Source organism: Mesoplodon bidens, assembly GCF_964165515.1.
Source record: "Mesoplodon bidens genome assembly, chromosome: 19".
Taxonomy (NCBI): Eukaryota; Metazoa; Chordata; class Mammalia; order Artiodactyla; family Ziphiidae; genus Mesoplodon; species Mesoplodon bidens.
In genome coordinates, this window is record NC_138179.1 from 50,175,436 (window position 1) to 50,196,267 (window position 20,832).

Sequence of the window (20,832 nt, forward strand, 5' to 3'; positions counted from 1 at the left end):
TCCCTGAGTGCCTGCTCACCAGAGTGGAAAGAAATGATATCTCAATCCTGTTTTGGATGGCTTCTTCCCTTCCGTAGAGTTACATAAAAATCTAAGGGCCTTACATGGTGCCTGGAAAATGGGAGTCAGGGTTTTAGTGCAGACAGAGTGAACAAGGTACCTTGTGCTCTTAAACAATGAGATCCTATGTGAAACATTTTTTATTGCATTGCTGGGCTTGTGGGAAAGGAAATCTCAAAGAGGTCACAAAACAAAAGAAAACATCCCTCTTAGGCATGGTGAGTGGACAGGAAAGGTGGAGTTGTCCTAAAGGCAAATGCCAGTATTAGCATCTTATTTGGTAAGTTAAACATAAAGCCAGGGTCAAGGTAAGATAACCTGAGATTCTGGTAAGTTAGGGACCTGGTTCCAAGTTGGTATCTTTATCCTGGACCTGTCCTGACAGACACAAATGCAAATCGTTTCTGGAGGAAGGTATCCTCAGTTTCAGCCCCCAGATTTTCCATAGATTCATCCAAACATGAGCTCACAACAAGAGATCACAAAATTCAGAGAAACAGACCACCATGAGCAATAGTCAACATAAACAACAACATATTTATATGTCCAAGGACTTCTGATATTAGGCACAAAATGTAAACTAACCATGTGCGTGTAAATGTTTAATGAAATAAAAGATGGCATTACAAAAATTAACAAGCAGCAAGACACTAGAATGGACAGTTAGTTTTGAAGGAGAACCATCCAGAACTTATAGAAATAAAAATACAATGATTAAAACAAAAACTAATTGGAGGGGGTTAACAGCAAATCAAACACAACTGAAAAGAGATGAATGAACCAGAAAGTTGCTTCCCTAAGTATGGTCCTTGGATTAGCAGCATCATCAGCCTGGGAGCTTGCTAGAAATGCAGCTCTCAGGCCCCATCCAGAGCTACTGCATCAGATTTGCAGTTTAACAAGATTCCTTGGTAATTAATAGGCATTTTCAAGTTTAAGAAGTACTAAACTAGAAGATAGAGCTGAAGAAATTATATAGAATGAAGAACAGAGATAAGGAGAAGGGAAATATGAAAGAGAAAGTAAGAGATATGGCAGTTATAAAGATAAGGTCTAAAAAAATTTTATCCTGGTCAATGGAGACATTAAAAAGAATGGAGTAGGGCTTCCCTGGTGGCGCAGTGGTTGAGAGTCTGCCTACTGAGGCAGGGGACACGGGTTCGTGCCCCGGTCCGGGAAGATCCCACATGCCACGGAGCGGCTGGGCCCGTGAGCCATGGCTGCTGAGCCTGCGCGTCTGGAGCCTGTGCTCCGCAACGGGAGAGGCCACAGCAGTGAGAGGCCTGCGTACCACAAAAAAAAAAAAAAAAAAAAAAAAATGGAGTATAGATAAATATTTAAGAGAATTTTCCAGAACTGATGAAAGGCATGAATCCACAATCTACAGATGTAAGGATTTACACCAAACAAGAGAAATTTACTCATGGTCAGGAGTAAAACTGCGAACACCAGTACAAGCAGAAAGCAGTCTGAGAAAAAAGATCACATCACTCAGTCTGACAGCCGACTTCTCAACAACACTTATAGCTAGAAGACAAAACGATAGTATTTCCAAAACGCTGAGAGAGAATGGCTGTAAACCTAGAATTGTATACCCAGCAAAAAACTCTTTCAAGAATTTTGATGCAGTAGAGCTTTTCAGATAAAAACTGACAGAGTTTACCACTCACATGACTTTTTAAAAAGAAAATCTGAAATGTAAGAATCTAAGTAAACATTGTCTGTGTAAAATAGCAATTAACAATAATGTCTAGTTTGTACCTTCCTTCAAAGAAAATCCTAGGCCCAGATGCCTTCACTGACGAAGTCTACCAAACATATGAAAAAGAAATATTACCAATTCTACACAAACTCTTCCAGAAAATTGAAGAGCAGGGATCACTTCTCAGCTTACCCTGATACCAAAACCAGGCAGAGAATTTAACAAGAAAAGAAAACTACATACCAGTACTGACCAAGTCAAGTTAACCCCAGGTTGGCTTAATGTTAGAAAATCAAAGAATAGAGTCATATTTGCAGACTAAAAAAGAAAAAAAACATATAATCATCTCAATAGTTGTTGAAAATCATTGATAAAATCAACATCAATTTCTGATTTAAAAAAGCTCAGTAAACTAGGACTAGAAGGGAAATTTCTCAACCTGGTAAAGGGTCTCTATGAAAAACATATATATATATATATATATATATATATATATATATATATATATATATATATTCTTTTTCAGTTTCTTTTCCATTCTAGGTTATCACAAGATACTGAATATAGTTCCTTGTGCTATATGGTAGGTCCTTGTTGTTTATCTCTTTTCTATGTAGTAGTGCGTATCTGTTAATCCCAAACTCCTAATTTATCCCTTCCCCACTCTTCCCCCTTTGTAACCAAAAGATTGTAGAAAATCTCTCTTCAATAGGCCTCAGTGGATTAGGATCATAACACCTAATTCGTTGTCTAGGGGTCGATTAGGGAAGGACTACCTTAAAACATTCATTCTGCCATCGACACTCTCTTTGGTGTTAAAATATTTCTTTAAAAGAAACTAATGGGAGGATAAAGCGTAGTTTATTATTATAGCTAATATCCCAATTTGGCAAAACAGAACTTTAGCAATGCTGATGTTCCCCTAATTTTTACCTCTCAGCAAGTTCCCAGGCTGGAAACCCTTGCTCTTGGGATGGGTGAGCAGCGGCTTATCGCAATTCTTTTGTTCAAGGGCCTCTCATAGGTACACAAGATCACAGAGCTGAAGATGTGGGCGTACAAATATAAAACCAAGGTGTATCAAGATGGGGGACTGCAGAGTGGTAGCTAGCGAGGGAGTAGACGTCTTCCCCTGCCCAGGAGGTTGGCGCTGGGCCAGCACTGTGGCAGCACTGGGAGTTAGGACAGTGTGCCAGGGTCTATGAAGGATGCTTGAATATCTAATAAATCCGTGGAAACTTGGAATCCAGTGGATGCCAATCCTAGGCTGCCTTGGAGAGAGCCCTGCTTCACAAAAGACATAGATCTCTTTAGCAGGCACGTGGTCTGAAATCAGGCAAGGGGTGGGACTGGGATGACCCAGCTGAGCACTCCTGGTCCCCCAAAAGCTCTGGCTGCTGTTGTAGGTGACAGGCTGAGAGGACAGGACGTTTCTTTCCCTTCTGAGAAGCCCCTGTTCTCACCAGCCTCCAGCTGAGAGATTTCTCATGGGGGAAGCCTGCTTTGGAGGAACTTCTGGGGTCTCTGAGACCACCTGAAACATGCTAATTCCTACTTCCCCCAACTTCTGGGCACACACTGTGCCCAGATCCTGGGCAGAGTCCCTAGAGCTCAGACTCGGGTCTCCCTTTCCACTCAGAGAAGGTAAAAAGTGCTCACTACTTCACCCCCCGGGGAACTGGCTGCTACCTTCTGGTGAGTTTCCCTCGCATCTTCAGCCTGGCTCCACCTTGCCCAGCCCCCTAGGCCCTCACTTCATAGGCATTACGGGTGGTTTCTCCGCCCACACCCACTGGGACGGGTGCAGAGGCTAGTGAGGACTTTGAGAAATGCTGACTGACAGGCCCTGGTGGGGGTGAAACTGGTACTGCCATTTCTCAAAGCTGTTTAGCAATGGGTATCAGTAACTTCAGAACTGTTCACACCCTCTGACCTGGCACTTCTACATATGCACATCCTTCTGAAAGGAATCTCCAGATGCAGGCAAAGCTATGTGCCTAGATTCACCATGCTGTTATTTGTAACAAAAATAGAAACAAATTAAATATCTAGTGAGAGAGAACTGAAATAAACTGAAGCATACCAATCTGAAATACTATGCTGCTGGTCAACATTTAATTTATAAAAGGTTTGTAAAAACATTACGCAAAAACATGCTTATAATAATTAAGTGGGAAAAGCAGAATATAAAGTTGTATGTACAAAATAATTTGTAGAAGCACGTCAGCAAGTGATGTGGAGAAAAAAGACTGGAAAGAAATACAACAACTTGCAGTAATTTTGTCTTTGGGTAGCGGTGAGATGATAGGTGATATGTTTTCTTCCTTTTATCCCCCCATCTTTCTAGGTTTTGTATATTGAGCAGCTCCCGGTTCATTCTTCAAAAACCCAGTAGTTCTGTTATTCTACCTTCCCTCCACCCACTCCAGGGGACCAAACTCCAGGTCACCGTCAGATTCCCCTTAGGGTCCTGCCCTGTCCCCTCCTCCTCCCTTTTAGACACCTACCTCCACCTGCACCCTGTGTTCTCCTACCCCCTCCCCAGCTCTCAGAACCCACAGGTAGTCAACCCTTTCTTGACAAGGAAGGAGCCGTGCTTTTTTCCATCCTCCTTCCAAAGCCTGGAATGCATGGCTAGGTAGGGAGATCAGAAAGACAACCGCTCCCCGCCAGTCCTGGGCTCACCCCTTCCAATGTGCACTTGACCTGGGACTGGACTCGGGCAGGTCCAGGAAAGCCCCCAGCTGGGTCATGGTGTCATGGGCAGAGGAGGCCCTATAGGGGGCAGTGGGGAGACTCCACACACCAAATGTAGACTCTCTAAACTGGAGGGGCCTGAGAGCTCAACCAGCCCACTGGTGCTCAAACTCAAGAGTTAGAATCACCAGTGCACTTTTTAGAAATGCAGAGTCCCGGGCCCAGCCTCAGAGATGGTTTTCGTAGTTCTTTTTTTTTTTTTTTTTAAATTATTTTTGGCCTCGTTGCTGCGCGTGGGCTTTCTCTAGTTGTGGCGAGTGGGGGCTACTCTTTGGTGCGGTGCACGGGCTTCTCATCGCGGTGGCTTCTCTTGTTGCAGAGCACGGGCTCTAGGCGCATGGGCTTCAGTAGTTGTGGTGCACAGGCTTAGTTGCTCCGCGGCATGTGGGATCTTCCCGGACCAGGGATCTAACCTGTGTCCCCTGTGTTGGCAGGCAGATTCTTAACCACTGCGTCACCAGGGAAGTTCCGTTTTGGTAGTTCTTGATGGGGCCCAGGAATTATCTTTTTAATCAGTTTCCTGAAGGACTGGGATGCAGGAAGTTCACAGCCTGGCTTTGAGAAATCAGAATCTGGTCTAACCCAGCAGTCTCCCTCCTCCTCACCAGATTATGCAGGAGAACTTGACCCTGAGTCTGAGGATGGAAGGAACAGAAGAGAAGGTGGGGTCTGGAGGGGGAGTTAGGAGCGGCCTGTGACTGGGCACCCAGGCCCAGGGGAGTTCCCGTAGCAGATACAAACTCGGACCAGACCCCCTGAGCCCTGCCTGGCCCCTTGAGGGTCCAGTGGCTGCACGTTTTGCCCAGGAATGTGACCATCTTGGGGAGGTCCCCGTCTCCAGCTGGAACCGTGAAGCCACCACTCCAGGCTCCAGTGCTGATGAAGGCTTCCGGGTCAGCTGGGGCATGCAGGAGGAAAGCTTGGGGAGGGTGGAGGAGAGCCCTGGACTCTGGCAGGAGGACTCTGAAGCCGTAGCAGAAAACTTATCCAAGTTAGCGCAAATTCAGCCCTTCCAGAGATTCACGGAGGGCGTTAGGCGGCTAGACTGAGATGAACTTAGAAAAGTCGGGCTCATCCCCAGACACGGGGAGGGGAGGGCCTGGGGTCATGTCTCCCTCAGGGGTCTGCCACGAGGCTTCGTCTTCCTTTGAAGTCTGTAAAGACAACAGTAGGGGTTGAAAAGCAGAGCCCGGCTGCGGGGGTCTCCAGGTAGCTGCTGGGTCCAGCCCAGCCTTTTCTGCACATTCTGGGCCTGTCCATCTGGGGGGCACAGGACTAACCACCCCTTTTTCCCAGAACTCCCAGGCTTTGATTCATTTCCACCCACCCGCCCCGCCCCCAGGCCCCACTCCCTGGGAGATCAGCCTCATGGCCTCGGGCCCGGTTCTGGCTGCAGATGTGGGAATCCTGCCAGCTCAGAACTCTTTAAGCTGTCACTCTCACCATGCTATTCAAGAATTTTCTGGATCAGAAGAAATGAGGATGTGAGGTCAGGAGCCCTGGCTTCCCGGGTGAAATGGTCTAAGCTCTGGTTATGGTGGGGAAGGTAGGCAGATGCTGAGGGCAGAGACCTCCCCCACTTCCTTGCATTGTCTGAGTGGAGCCAGGCTAGCGGCTCCAGACCCCCAGAGCCTTCTGTCCACACCTGGCTCAGGCACCGGATCTCCACATTGGGGCTGGCAGGAGGCCCAGTGGGCCCTGCAAGGTCAATCACAGCATACTCTGGGACCCCGCTCTTCCCCAGTGGCTGAAACACAGACTCAGTCAGAACGGCCTGTTCTTGGCAGCGGGGATGGTCCGCAAGCCAGAGCAGGAGGAGGGAAAGGCAGGGGGTGGATTTTGCAAAGTCAGAGTGCTTGCGGCCAATTCACTATGTCTCAGTGTGGCCTTGGGCGAGCCACCTAACTTCTCTGAGGCCCAAGCTGTAAAACGGGGATGGAAAGTTTGCCCTTAGGGTTATAATAAATATTTCTGATAATGTTTTATCATTCAACAACTGGGAACTCCTGGAATGATTAATTTGGTTCCATGATTATTATTTCTATCCTTGAAGCAGGAAGAACGTGCAGGCTGCAGGTTCTCTGTAATAGGCCCGGAGAGGGCAAAGTTGGACACCTCAAAGGTTCACCAAATAACAAACAGCACAGGAAGAATTCTTTAGGGATCATGGGTCTGAGCAATCCCTCCCTGATCAGATGAGAAAACCGAGGCCCAGGGAAGAGAGGTGGGTAGTCCAGAGCGAGTGTGGAAGCCCGTCTCCTGGCCTGGGCTCAGCTGCCCGTGTGGTCCTCAGGTCAGAATGCCGGGCCCCTCCATTGCCTGCTCCCTTGCCCAGCAGCTGAGCAGAGCGGAGGCTGGAGCTGGCCAAGGCCCCCAGCCATGTGTCCTAACAGCAGAGCTGCCCTGAGGTGGCCCGACCAGCAAACCCCTGGCCTGATAGGCACCGAAGCCAAGGAAAGAAGCTCCGATTTTCTGGATAACTACGAGGTGTCTCATCTCACTCGTTCCTGACCACAGTCTCGTGAGATGGGGAAGCCGAGGCTCAGAGCGGTGATGTAACTTGCCAGAAGTCACACAGCTGGTGAGCGGCTGAGCTGGGCCTCGTATTCGTGATTCTTTGGTCTCAGACTCTTTCCTACGCTCTGCTGCCTTCCTGGTAGGGCGTCCCGCACACTTCTCTTTGTGGCAGTGTCCCTTGTCTACTAACTGGGCGCCTGCTTCTATCAATACCCTAGGTGTGGGAGATGGGGGCAGAGGTAGATGTTTGAGCTGCCTCTGGTGACACCTTCAGTTTTACGGGGGACAAGGTAAGAGTCAGAACAGCATTCCTCAGGTGAGATGTGACTGGGGGGATGAGGGCCTGAAGGAATAAGGGAGGGGGAGGGAGAATTCACAAATGTTGTCACTCACGGCCCTCGTGCGTCCCAGCCCTGCCTGTGGGGAGGACATGGCAGAGCTGGGGTTGGACCAGAGAACTCCTGACATCAGGTCCATTTCCCATCAATCCCATACTGACAGCTTTGTGATTTGGTCGAAACCCAGCCACTGCTGACCACTGACCACCGGCCACCAACAGCTGCAGAAGGGTCACCTTCTCAAGGGTGACAGAATTTGAGGAAAGAACCTCAGGGGGGCAGAGAGCAAACCACACATGTAGGCTGTGGCCAGGACCACTACCCTCTGTCCAGGGGGGTATCTGCCTCTCTCAACGGTCCCTCTGCCCACGCAGTGGACCCTGGGCTGTACCAGCGAGCGTGGAGGCATTTTCTGGGTTGTTGACTGACTATACGAGATCTATATGAGAGCCTCTACTTCTAGGCACTAGAAAAACGGGAGCAAGGCACGGAGCTTCTCTCTCCGAGCCCAGCCCCTCTTCCGGAGTTGGGGGAGGGGTGAGCCCCAGGATGCCGAACCAGGACGAGGGCCCTGGCAGTGGCTGTGGCAGCCCCTCCATCTGTCTCCGTGACCTTTCCCTCACTCCCGTCCACCCCTTTGGTCTTGCTGGGCTTTCTGAGATAACAACAGCTGCTTCCTAAGTGAAGGAAGGCCCAGTACCCCATCCCACTGCAGCCCCTCCCTAGGGGCATCGGGCCTGAGTGTTTTGTCCCTGCTGGCGCCAGGAAAGAAGGCAAAGGCAGCCCCCCTTTCCTGCTCCAGTGTTTAAGGGAATCAGGCTGGAGGCATCTCAGTAAACAGCTGAGGAAGGAGAGGCTAGGGGCGGGGGTGCTGGCGAGGCAGATGAGGCTTCGGTTTCCTAAGCAGTGACTCTCTCCGTAGGAATGCTGGTGTGGGAAGAGGGTCTCTCTTTGCAGGGGTCAGGGAAGGGCCCAGCAGCAGGTAGACTCAGAGGTCAGCTTCCTCTCTCCAGGATGATGGGCACAGGGACCCCCATTCTTTCTGTCCCCCGGTCTCCAGAGCACCACCCGCAGCCCAAGTGTCAAGGTAACTACACCACCTTGGTCTCAGAGCCAACGAAAGCTCAGAGAAGCGTGTCTTGGAAAGAGGAGAGATGGGAGTGGAGAGCTCTGGATCCTGCTCTCTATCTGGGCCACAGCCTGCTGTGTGACCTTGGGCAAGACTTTTTCCCTTTCTGGGCCTCAGTTCTCTCTTCTGCAAAAGCAGACTAGAGTCTATTGGGAGTCACACTCTGGTGTGCTATCAGAATCCCCCAGGGCAGCGTTTACATTTCAGGTTCCTGGCCCCCACCCCACCCGATGTCGAGTAGAGTGTATTTCTAATAGCCCCCCCACACACACACACCGCAAGGTGTTCCGTAAGGGATTTTGCACCAAATTTAGAGGAAGGCTGGACTAGATGATATCAAAGCCCCCCTGTGGAGCCAGCTCCAAAGTTCTCTGATTCTAAAAGGGGGGATGGGGAGAGGTCCTTGGGCCTAGAGCAGAGCCCCACTGGCACCAGGTGGGAAGTCTGGGTGAGGAGGGCAGCCTGAGGGCTGATCTCGGGGCTCACACAGATTCCCTGGATGTGGGAAGCAAGTCCTGCCTTGAGGTCAGCTGTGGAGGACCAGGCAGGGGAGACGGAGAGGCAGGGCCTGGGAGTCCTGACTTCTGGACCCAGAGGGATCTGAGCCTGGGCTTGCCTCCTTCCTTACCAAGTGGGAGAGATGGACCTTCTCCTTCTTCTGTGTCTCCGTGGTCAGTTCAGCTGAAAGAGACCAGAAGTGTTAAGGGAACCATTGACTGAAACCGCCCACCCTGGCCAGGCCTGTTACTAACCACTTGCATGAGTTATCTTAAACAGGAGGTCCTGGTAAGGAATGCGGAACTAACAAGCTACCACCAACTGGAAGAATTCGGGAAAGGTCAAAAGGAGAGAGGAGACTCCAGTCCGTATGTCCCACCAACCTCCCAGAATCCTTCTCGCCGGAATCCATCTTGGGTGAGTGATGCGTGGGCCACCAGGAAGGACCCTGAGTCAGAAAGATTGGCCAGAGACAACCCGAAAACTAACCCCATTACCATAAAACCCGAGACTGCAAGCCACGTGGAAGAGCAGTTCTCCTGGATTCCCTTACCCTCCTGCCCTCCACCCAGGCGCCCCTTCCCAATGAAGTCTCTTGCTTTGTCAGCATGTGTGCCTCCTCAGACAATTCATTTCCGAGTGTTAGACAAGAGCCCGCTCTCGGGCCCTGGAAGGGGTCCCCTTCCTGCAACAGAAGGAGCACCTTGAAGCCAGTAGTAGCCGGGGTAGCCTGCAGCTGCTCCCACATAGGTGGACTGGGTTCCTTACACCTGGGGCTTCCCAGAGGGAGCGGCAAGCAGATTGGGCCGAGAACCCCAGCACCTTGGCAGTGACCTGGACTTTTGAGATTGGTTCATGGAAATCCCCTCGCGTGGACCAGAAACTGGCTAGGGAAGTGATCCTGTATGCCAAGGTCATTGCTTCTTAAATCTCAGTGTGTGTACAGGACCTTGGGAAATTTTACTCAAATGCAGATTCTAATTCAGTAGGCTGAGGTTGGGGCCTGAGAGTCTGAGTTGCTAACAGGCTACCAGGGGATGTTGCTGTTGCCAGCTGGGGACCACAATTGGAGAGGCAAGGTGCTAAGAGGCTCTGAGGTTGTGATGGGAACGTTCTCACCCTGTGTGCTCCTCCCAAATCCTCTGAGGGGGCCTAGGGACGTGGGTAAAGCTGACATTTCTTTCTGGGGGCCACACAGAGGGGAGTCACGTAGCAGGCCCAGCGTTCCCCACCATGGCCACCAGCACTGGGACAACATTGCCAATGTGCAAAGTTGGCTTCCTGGTTCTACCACTTTCCAGCTATACAAACACAGGGCAAGTTGCTTAACCACTCTGTGCCTCAGTTTCTTGCCCTGTACATTGGGGGTATTTGTAAGTGTTGAATAAGTAGTTCCTAACTCGACAGTATTGAGGAGATTAAAGGAGATAAAAACAACATAAGCCACATCACTGTGCCGGGCACAAGGCAGCTCCCATTACTGTTATTTCGGTTAAACTCTTAATCTGTGCCATCCACCACGGGAGCTACACATGGCCACTGAGCACCAGAAATGTGACTACTCTGAATTACACTGTGGTTGAAAGACTCAACTGGAAAAAAATGAATGTAGAATGTGTGTCATTAGTATCTTTTTTTAAAAATAAATTTATTCATTTATTTATTTATTTTTGGCTGCGTTGGGTCTTCATTGCTGCGTGCAGGCTTTCTCTAGTTGCAGTGAGCGGGGGCTACTCTTGGTTGCAGTGCGCAGGCTTCTCATTGTGGTGGCTTCTCTTGTTGCGGAGCATGGGCTCTAGGCACGCAGGCTTCAGTAGTTGTGGCACATGGGCTCAATAGTTGTGGCTTGCAGGCTCTAGAGTGAAGGCTCAGTAGTTGTGGCACACGGGCATAGTTGCTCCGCGGCATGTGGGATCTTCCCGGACCAGGGCTCGAACCCGTGTCCCCTGCATTGGCAGGCGGATTCTTAACCACTGCACCACCAGGGAAGTCCTCATTAGTATCTTTTTATTTATTTGTTTGTTTGTTTGTTTATTTTCTGTGGTACGCAAGCCTCTCACTGTTGTGGCCTCTCCCATTGCGGAGCACAGGCTCCGGATGCGCAGGCCCAGCGGCCATGGCTCACGGGCCCAGCCGCTCCGTGGCACGTGGGATCTTCCTGGACCGGGGCACGAACCTGTGTCCCCTGCATCGGCAGGCGGACTCTCAACCACTGCGCCACCAGGGAAGCCCCTCATTAGTATCTTTATATTGATTCCCTGTTGAAATGATAATGTTTTGGATCTATCATGTTAAATAAAGCGTATCATTAGAATTAACTTCACTAGTTTTTTCTTTTTCTCATGTGACTATTAGGGAATTTTAAATCACATGTGTGGCTTCTATTCTATTTCTGTTGGGCATATATCTGAGGAAGCTGAGGCTCAGGGAAGTTAGATGACTTGCCCAAGGTCACACAGCTAAAACGTGGCAGAGCTGGAATTTGAAGCCAAGCCTTGAAAGGAGCTGAGCACCTCTAGAGACCCAGCGGCAGGTGCGGGGCCACAATGCACAGCCTGCTCAAGTTCAAGTGCTCAGGCCTGCACTTCCCCCTGTAATCAGTCCTCGTACAAGAAGCAGAGCCTACAGAGACTGGACATGGATTCACTGGGATCAACAGGGAGAGAAGTGGCTGATGAGCTTGGTAGGACAGACCAGAGCAAGATGAGAGCCCCCCAGTCTCTTGCTCCCCCGTTTGAATCGCTTGTGCTTAGTGTGGATGGCCCTGCGGGTCCCTCAGAAAAAAGGAGCAGGACTCCTCCTGCCCACGTCTCAGATGCATACACCAAGGCCCGTGAGGTCTCTCTGGGGCGGTGGGGGGACTGTGGGTCTCAGCGAGGCCCCTGGCTGACAGCCTCTCAACCCTCCCAACTACACTACTCACCTTTCTTCCTCCACTGGAGCGCGTAGCTGCCGAGGGCGGCCAGGCCTGTGGCCAGCAGAAGGGCCAGCAGCACCAGGACTGGGGCCAACATGCGGGTCATCGGGATGGACACCCTGCGGACGAGATGGAAGGAGCCTGGTGGCTGTCATCAGATGTCGGCAGCACACTGGGCATTCTTATTCTGAGTCCCAGTCATATCCCTCATCTCTCCCAAGGAGGTCAGTGGGTACCAGGGTCCACAACATCTGGTTAGTCCCAATGGAAGGGACCTCAGCCCCCATCGCCAGCCCCAGAAGGCACTTTCAGCTGGGTCTGAACCTGTGAGTAGTTACCTGGCCACCAGCAATGGAGGGCAGTTATATATAAAGACCCAAGAGCCAGTCCTTCAGGCTGGGCCTCCAGCTGGGTAAGAAAACATCACATTACTTGGTTCCACAGTTTCCTGCTTAGCACAGGGCCCAGTGTAAAGTGCACAAACAAGAGCTACTGAACTGGGGTGGCTGTCCCTGAAGCCGGGCAGGGAGCGAGGTGGGGACTGGGGCCATGGCGGACCCTTCACCTTGGGTGGGCCTGCATGTCCAAGGCAAAAGGGCTGCTGGCCCCCATAATGTAGGTCGTTCACTGCTCCAGGGCCCTGCTGGGTAGGGGGTGGGATGGGGGCTGAATCTGCCCTCTCTGCATGTCTGCGGCCACGACAAGAAGCTGTGTTCTCGCAGAGGAAGGAGTATTGTGTTCTTATTCGCTCAGGGGCACCTTATGGTTTAGTGATGACCTGAAAAGGTGGCCTTGGTTGGAGCTGCTCACCTGGGCTTGGAGCTGCTTCTGATGGGGACAACACTGGTGTCCTCTGTTGAGGTAGAGTCCAGCCGTGTGGCTTGGCGGGAGATCCCTGCAGGAGGAGAGGTTGCTGGGTGAGGAGAGGTCCCTGCATTTGGAAGGGTTGCTGCATACGGAGAGGTCCTTGCATATGGAGAGGTCCCTGCATACGGAGAGGTTGCTGGGTGAGAAGAGGTCCTTGCAAATGGAGAGGTTGCCGGGTGAGGAGAGGTCCCTGCATACGGAGAGGTTGCTGCATGCATGGATGGGGAGGTCCCTGTGAATGGAGAGGCCTCCGCCCCTGTCTTCCCCAGCTTCGCTGTGGTGACTGTCAGGTGGAGACCAGCAGAAGCTACAAGTCCAAAAGCAATGCCTCAGCACCTTCCCTGATCCTTGATTCCCAGCATCCCCAGACCTCTGACCCTCGACCCCTGAACCCTAATCTCCCCAGGACCAATTTCTCAGAACTTCCCCAGCTACACCTCAAACAGAGGCCTTGAGGAAGCCATTTTGAGCAAGCAGGTCATATCTCAGGAACACACCAAACCTGTGCGTGGCTCTCAGCTCCCTCCCATTTGAACTGCAGCCTGTCCTTTATTGTGGGGAGGTGCCATCCTCCAGCCCCCACCTCCATGACCCTGAACCCCTCCCAGGGAAGGAGGGACATTTGTTACCTGGAAAGACGAGCAAAGAAACCGAGAAAGTCTTATCGAAGCCCACTCTTTTGACCCCACACCAGTACTGCCCCACGTCCTTCAGGGTGAGGTTCCTCAGGATGACCTCCAACCTGAGCTGCTGGGGGTTGTCGTGGACGGACACCCTGCCTTCCTGGCCGTATTCTCCAGAGTAGATAGTCCCAGAGCAGCGGGAGATCAAGAACCCGCTCTCCCTGCACCAGTATTTCCTATACTTCTTCAGCTCTTCCCCGTAGGTGCACTGCAGGGACACGGTGTCACCTTCAATGCCGCTGACCTCCTTCGGGCCCACCAGGGCTTCATAACCTGAAACCACAGCAGGGGTGAAGGTTGGAATTCCCCGATTCAAGTACCAGGATCAAGACCAGAAGGCTTTCCTCAGTCACTCCCTTCTTGGGGCAGCCCTGGTAGGAGCTGGTACTCCACTCTGCCACCGAGGAATCTTGGGACAGGACTGTTGCTGTTTCCCTAAACCTGGCATATTGAAGGCTGGTGATGGGGAAGATCTAGATTCATACAGCCCAGAGTTTGAATCCCAGCACTGCCACTTAGTAGCTGTGTGGCCCTGGGGAAATTGCTTGACCCCTCTGAGTTTTCTCACCTATAGATGATGACAATGTCCTATTTCACTGAATTAAGATGTTATCATATGTAAGAGCCACCATAATTTTATAAAACATTAAGAAAAAAACACTGTCATTTGAACAACTGACATCAGTTATAAGATGCATCCTATTTTTTTATGTTAAAAGGTTAAAAAACGAAAGAAAGAAAAAAAAGAAAAGCAGGCTTGTGAATTGATGAAACAGGATAATTTATCTCTTGGGGCTGTTGTGAGTGGTACAGCAGAGGTTCAAGAAATATTTGCTGAGTTTAATGTGCCAACATTAAATAAGGGGTGTCTTGTCTGTCCCCAGGCTGGCACAGAGTCAGGAAATGAAGACAAAAGAGGTAAAGGCACTCTCACAGCCACTTGGACATGAAGGGTCTGGAGCCCACAGGTCTGGGGGAAGACCTGGCTCTGGGTTCCAGAAACAGCAAGTGCCTGCACCCTCTGAGGGCTGAAGACGAACGGGGAGGGGTGAAGCCTGGAAGGATCAGGCAGCTGGGCTGGGTCACCCCCACAAGGAAATGTAAGTTCAGGAGGTCCCTCTCTTGCAGACCCAACGGGCAATAAGAATAAGCAATAAGGACATTGGGGATAAGCCCCACCATCCCTCCATCCCCCCCCCCATCTTACCTGGGAGCACGAGGCAGCCCCACAGCAGGATGAGGGGTCGCATGGTGAGCGCTGGCCAAGTGCACGGGAGTGCACACCGGGAGCTGGGAATTCCTCTCCGGGCCACGCGGGACTTTAACTTCCTCCAGAGGTGAGATCGAGAGAAAAGTCCCTGAATACCCTTCACTCTGTTTCCCCTAATATTAACATTTTACATAACCATGTACATTGGTCACGTCTAAGAAATTAACACTGGTATATTACTATTAACTAAACTCCAGACTTTCTTAGTATTTGGCTAATTTTTCTAATATCCTTTTTCTGTTCTGGGATCCAATCCAAGACACCACATTGCAGTTAGCCTTCAATGTTTTTGAGAATATTTAAAAATATATGCCTATTTCATCCAGCTTCCCTTCATGCTGTTCCCTTCAGTACTTACCCTTGGTTCACGGCGACCCGCACCCGAAAACCCACCGAGCGCTTCTCCCAAACCCATGCCCTTTCAGGGGGTCTTATCCATGCCCCCGGCCGCGCACCCCAGAGGGCCTGTGTGTAGAATTCAAGGAGTCCATGAATCTGGGCTGGAAAATAGTACATCTTGACTTTTCACTAACCTTTACGTAACATTTATCTTTCCTTATATGATGCGTAGTGTTCGCAGTGCCGTGACTGTCACCAATTAAAAATCACAGACACTAGCAGTTCAAGTTGTCACCGATAGCTTGAAATACTGTGTACGCACCTCACTACTTGGAAAATCATTAGTTATTAGATCTGCCACTGGAGTTGTTATTTAAAGTGCTAATTTTAAAAAGAACATTTATTACAGTATTACACAATTATATTTTGATAACCACTTCATTTATTATTGGTTTTCTTTTAAGCATGTGTATATTATTTTATATGTTTAAAAAGACCATTATTCTGAGGCGTGGTGCATAAGCTTCACCAGACTGCCAAGTGGTCGATGGTACAGAAGTTAGGGGGTCCACAGGCAGCGCCCACTGCTTCTCCTCCCCATCGCCTCCCGGAGGGCGCAGTACCGCCCTGGGCCGCGCTGAGGTGTCTTGCCTTTTAAAAAGTTAATTAGCGGCTTCCCACCGCTGACCTGAATCCTTCTTGAAAGGAACAGAACAAACACGCACACTAGAGGGAGCCCTGACATACCATTTTTCCAAAATAGTTCTGTTTGTTTTTTCTGATTGCAAAGATCACACAGGTTGCAAGCAAAATTTTACACGGTGCAGATATGTTTAAAAAAATGCTAACGTTTCCTGTTATTCTGCTCCTCTCTTAGAAGACCACTGTCAATATTTTGGCATATATACTTCCATATGTACAGGTGGAATTTTTACCCACTTGCTGGGCTAATATTTGAAGCATTAACTCAGTGCTTCTGGGAGGGGAGATTGTGTGTGTGTGTGTGTGTGTGTGTGTGTGTGTGTGTGTGTGAGTGATGTGGGAGATATGTTTGAATTTCACAATGTTGGCGGCTTGGGGGGCGCTGCTGGCATTCAATTGGCAGGGACAGGGGTTCACATGGGTGAAAACTCTTATTCTCTCAGACTACAAAAGGTAATCACAGTTTTTTTTTTTTAAATTAATTTAGGCTGCGTTAGGTCTTCGTTGCTGCGCACGGGCTTCCTCTAGTTGTGGCAAGCGGGGGCTACTCTTCGTTGTGGCCCACGGGCTTCTCCTTGCAGTGGCTTCTCTTGCTGTGGAGCACAGGCTCCAGGCACGTGGGCTTCAGTAGTTGTGGCACATGGGCTCAGTAGTTGTGGCTCTTGGGCTCTAGGCACGCAGGCTCAGTAGTTGTGGCACATGGGCTTAGTTGCTCCACGGCATGTGGGATCTTCCCGGACGAGGACTCGAACCTGTGTTCCCTGCATTGGCAGGCGGATTCTTAACCACTGCACCACCAGGGAAGTCCCGGTAATCACAGTTTAAAAAACACAGATTAAAATAATGTTTATTCTAGTGTTTAATAATATATCTCTGCTCTTTTATTTTTTGGTTCTTATACAGAATAATTTCTGATCTTCTTGCTTTCTTAAATCCTAACTTATTCGTTATAAGCAGGGGCAAGCATCTGACACTTTATTGTGTTTTCTAGTGTCATGAGGCCTCAGCATCGACACTTTGAGTATGTGTTATTTGGTTACAAATCGTTTTCCTTCGATTTTTTTCCCCCTCTATTACAGCTCAGGCACTATATTGTGATTTTTAAAAATTAAGTATGTGAGAAGGCATATTATTGATGATTGCCATTTCAGAAGAGTAAAGGAAGTGTTACCCCAATTTTTATTTTTATGAAGAGGGTGTGGGGTGTACTGTGCATCACCCCTGATGCCTTCATGTGTATTGTGAGGTCCTTTCCCTCCACCCCCACCAGCCCCACACCTAGCCAGGAGTGAGGTTTGAAGACTCCGTAAGAAATAGATCCTCCAGGGACTTCCCTGGTGACGCAGTGGTTAAGAATCCGCCTGCCAATGCAGGGCTTGGTCCCTGGGCCGGGAAGATCCCACATGCCGCGGAGCAACTAAGCCCGTGCATCACAACTATGGAGCCTGCGCTCTAGAGCCCGCGAGCCACAACTACTGAAGCCCATGCACCTAGAGCCCATGCTCCACAACAAGAGAAACCACCGCAATGAGAAGCCCATGCACCGCAACAAAAAGTAGCCCCAGCTCGCCGTAACTAGAGAAAGCCCACGCGCAGCAACGAAGACCCAACGCAGCCAAAAAAAAAAAAAAAAAACCAGAAATAGATCCTCCAGGCCCAGAGGTGGTGCGAGAGCTGAGAAGAAGGCCCTGGAGTGAGGCACTGGTCTGGGCCCTGCACCTGGTCCTGCCCCATGGTGTGTGTGTGGCAATGGATAGAAACCCCCCATACACAGTAGGTTTGGAGATCTGAGAGAAGAGGACACTTGTGTCCTGCTTCCTACCTGGAGCACTGGGAGGTGCCCTGCCATCATAGGATGGGAGAGCAGGGAAGCAACAGGGTTGCTGGACCAATGGGCTTGCGGCAGCCTCACCACATACTTGTGACATCCATGTGCCCAAGAGTGGCTTGGCCATGCCTGGTGGTGTCATGGCTGGGATGAGGGGATGGGGCAGCCAACATGGGGAGGAGGAAACAGCCACGCTGGAGCCCACGGGAGATCGGAGAGCCCAGTGATGCCAGCACAGGCAGACGATGAGGAAGGCTGCCCCCTGGTGCTCTAGGCCCTGATGGTAAGTAAAGACCTCCAGGATTTAGAGTCCTTTAGGGAGAAAGAAGGAGCAGAGAGAACCCTAAAGAGACTGAGTTTTCTCTGAGTCACCTGAGAAAACCCGGGCTGAAGCTAAGTCCCAGCTGCAGGGAAGGGTTTAGAAAGGGCTGTTGGCAGGGCAGACAAAATCTGGCCCCAAAAGGGCCTAGCTTGACAGGTGCCACTTTGTCACCCCCATCCATTCCCCTCCGGTTTGGACTTGCTTGGACAAAGTCACTTCTGCTGATCTAAGATGGTCATTTGTTCCGCTTAGATTAGGGTTTCCCAATATCAGCACTGTTGACATTTGGGGACGGATAATTCTTTGCTGTGGGGTGTTGTCCTGTGTGTAGCAGCATCTCTAGCCATTACCCGCTAGATGTTGTCAGTCTCCTCACTGTCCTCCAAGTACAGGCAATCAAAAATCTCTCTAGATGTTGTCAAATATTTCCCTGGGAGGCAAAATTACTCTGGGTTGAGAACCACGGCCTTAGATGATGCATGAACCTTTGGGGAAAAAAACAGTGTAAGTTGTGTTTACATAGGTACAGTAACCAGGTTTTGGATGTAGGAGAGTGAGCTTTCTACTCCTGAACCTCAGAGTTAGGCACACTATGCATTCACCGGCAGTGCGGAGCACACAGTCTTTGCAGGCGAGCCAGCTTCCAGGAAAAAGGGAAGTAAAAAGGGCTGGGTGGGGTTTCCCTGGTGGCGCAGTGGTTGAGAGTCCTCCTGCCAATGCAGGGGATGCGGGTTCGTGCCCCGGTCCGGGAGGATCCCACATGCCACGGAGCGGCTGGGCCCGTGAGCCATGGCCGCTGAGCCTGCGTGTCCGGAGCCTGTGCTCCGCAATGGGAGAGGCCACAACAGTGAGAGGCCCGCGTACCACAAAAAAAAAAAAAAAAAAAAAAAAAGAGGGCTGGGTGACACATGCCTTGTTCCTCCTTCCAATTCATCAATCAAATAAGTAAAGGTGTGGGGAGAGACCAAGAGTGTTACATCCAGCAAAGATGGGTGAGCCCAAAGCTGGAAAGAACCTGGATCTTTGAGTCACCACTTGGAAGAGAGCTGACTCTCTTCCATGTCAGCAGCAGACTTGCTTTTATGAGCAAGAGAGGCTTTTATGTGTTTAGCCACTGAGTTTTTTTTTTTAAGCTTTATTTATTTATTTATTCATTTATTTATAATTTTGGCTGCATCGGGTCTTAGTTGTGGCCCACGGGCTCTTCACTGCGGAGTGCGAGCTTCTCTCTAGTTGTGGTGTGCGGGTTTTCTCTTCTCTAGTTGTGGCACGCAGGCTCCAGGGCATGCGAGCTCGGTAGTTGTGACGTGTGGGCTTAGTTGCCCCGCAGCATGTGGGATCTTAGTTCCCTGACCAGGGATCAAACCCGCGTCCCCTGCATTGTAAAGCGGATTCTTTACCACTGGGCCACCAGGGAAGTCCCTAGCCACTGAGATTTTGCAGTTTGCTTTTTGTTTTCTCACATACATTTCATCCTCTATCCCACTTACAGCTCCCCCATCCCCAGCCAGTGGCAAACTCAATTGTTTAACTTCCTCCACTATACAGGTCTAAAAACTGCTTTTGAGATTTTTATGTTGACTGTTTAAAGGATTTTTTTTTTTAATTTCTAGGAACGCCAGTGAAACAATGGGGGAGGGCAGCACTGTACGACGAAGTAAATAGGACCACCCTCCCTCAGAAGCTGGATGAAATAGGCATATATTTTTAAATATTCTCAAAAACATTGAAGGCTAACTGCAATGTGGTGTCTTGGATTGGATCCCAGAACAGAAAAAGGATATTAGAAAAATTAGCCAAATACTAAGAAAGTCTGGAGTTCAGTTAATAGTAATATACCAGTGTTAATTTCTTAGACGTGACCAATGTACATGGGTATGTAAAATGTTAACATTAGGGGAAACAGAGTGAAGGGTATTCAGGGACTTTCTGTACTAACTTTGCAACTTTTTTGTAAATCTAAAATTATTCCCTAACATAAAGTTTATTTTTAAAAAAAGCAGTGAAGAGCTAACAAGAGTGGGAAGGATTGCCCGGCTGAGGTCTGCAAGTAAAACCCCAGAAAGATGAACTGAGTAGGCAAGTTACCTTTGTCCTTGGGAGCATTTACTGATCCAGAGGGAGCAGCTAAGGGGATGAGCTAGGAGTGTGGGGCCCTCCAAGGGTGAGAAATCTGGTATATATGTAATTTTTTGTCACCTTAGGCTAGGACCCCAAAGAGCTGCACTTTGGGAGAAGGGTGAATTGCAAATAAACCAAGCCACATGGACTTCACTCAGCTGCCTGTCTTTTGGGTGTCTCAGGAAACCTTAAACTTTGAACTTGAATTTTAAATGGTCTTGGTCCAACAAGAGCTTAATCTCCAAAATATATAAGCAGCTCATACAACTCAACAACAAAAAAATAAAGAACCTGATCAAAAAATGGGCAGAAGCCCTTAATAGACATTTCTCCAAAGAAGACGTACAGATGGCCAGTAGGCACGTGAAAAGATGCTCAGCATCACTAATTATTAGAGAAATGCAAATCAAAACTACAACGAGGTACCACCTCACACCAGTCAGAATGGCCATCATTAAAAAGTCTACAAATAACAAATGCTGGAGAGGGTGTGGAGAAAAGGGAACTCTCCTACACTGTTGGTGGGAATGTAAGTTGGTGCAGCCACTATGGAAAACAGTATGGAGGTTCCTCAGGAAACTAAAAATAGAATTACCATATGATCCAGAAATCCCACTCCTGCACATATACCCGGACAAAACTGTAATTCAAAAAGATGCATGCACCCCTATGTTCATAGCAGCACTATTCACAATAGCCTAAACATGGAAACAACCTAAATGTCCATCTACAAATGAATGGATAAAGAAGATGTGGTACATATATACAATGAAATACTACTC

General features: G+C 49.5%; 1 protein-coding gene across 5 annotated transcripts; it reads right to left on the reverse strand.

The window, feature by feature from the left end:
• Positions 1 to 3,855: 3,855 nt before the first annotated feature.
• CD300LG (CD300 molecule like family member g) lies at positions 3,856 to 14,748 on the reverse strand. 5 transcript variants are annotated; one of them, XM_081219169.1, is made up of 7 exons: positions 14,676 to 14,748; positions 13,415 to 13,741; positions 12,763 to 12,813; positions 11,925 to 12,059; positions 9,132 to 9,184; positions 6,165 to 6,266; positions 3,856 to 5,673 (listed from the first exon to the last, which is right to left on the reverse strand). In XM_081219169.1, the coding sequence occupies exons 1-7, from the start codon at positions 14,716 to 14,718 to the stop codon at positions 5,560 to 5,562; spliced, it is 825 nt and encodes a 274-aa protein (XP_081075295.1). In that variant the 5' UTR covers positions 14,719 to 14,748; the 3' UTR covers positions 3,856 to 5,559. The 5 variants fall into 5 exon arrangements, with proteins under 5 accessions (XP_081075295.1, XP_081075293.1, XP_081075292.1 ...); XM_081219167.1 differs by having other exon boundaries at positions 11,925 to 12,037; positions 12,729 to 12,813; XM_081219166.1 differs by having other exon boundaries at positions 12,763 to 12,903.
• Positions 14,749 to 20,832: the final 6,084 nt, after the last annotated feature.

What these genes read in the sequence shown, in the direction of transcription:
- CD300LG (XM_081219165.1), bottom strand. Translation starts at nt 14,718, where the DNA reads ATGCGACCCCTCATCCTGCTGTGGGGCTGCCTCGTGCTCCCAG. An exon ending in GGGCTGCCTCGTGCTCCCAG is followed by an intron (nt 13,742 to 14,675) that starts GTAAGATGGGGG and finishes CTGTGGTTTCAG; the next exon opens with GTTATGAAGCCCTGGTGGGC. An exon ending in AGGTCCATCTCTCCCACTTG is followed by an intron (nt 6,267 to 9,131) that starts GTAAGGAAGGAG and finishes TCTGTGTTTCAG; the next exon opens with CCACTGGGGAAGAGCGGGGT.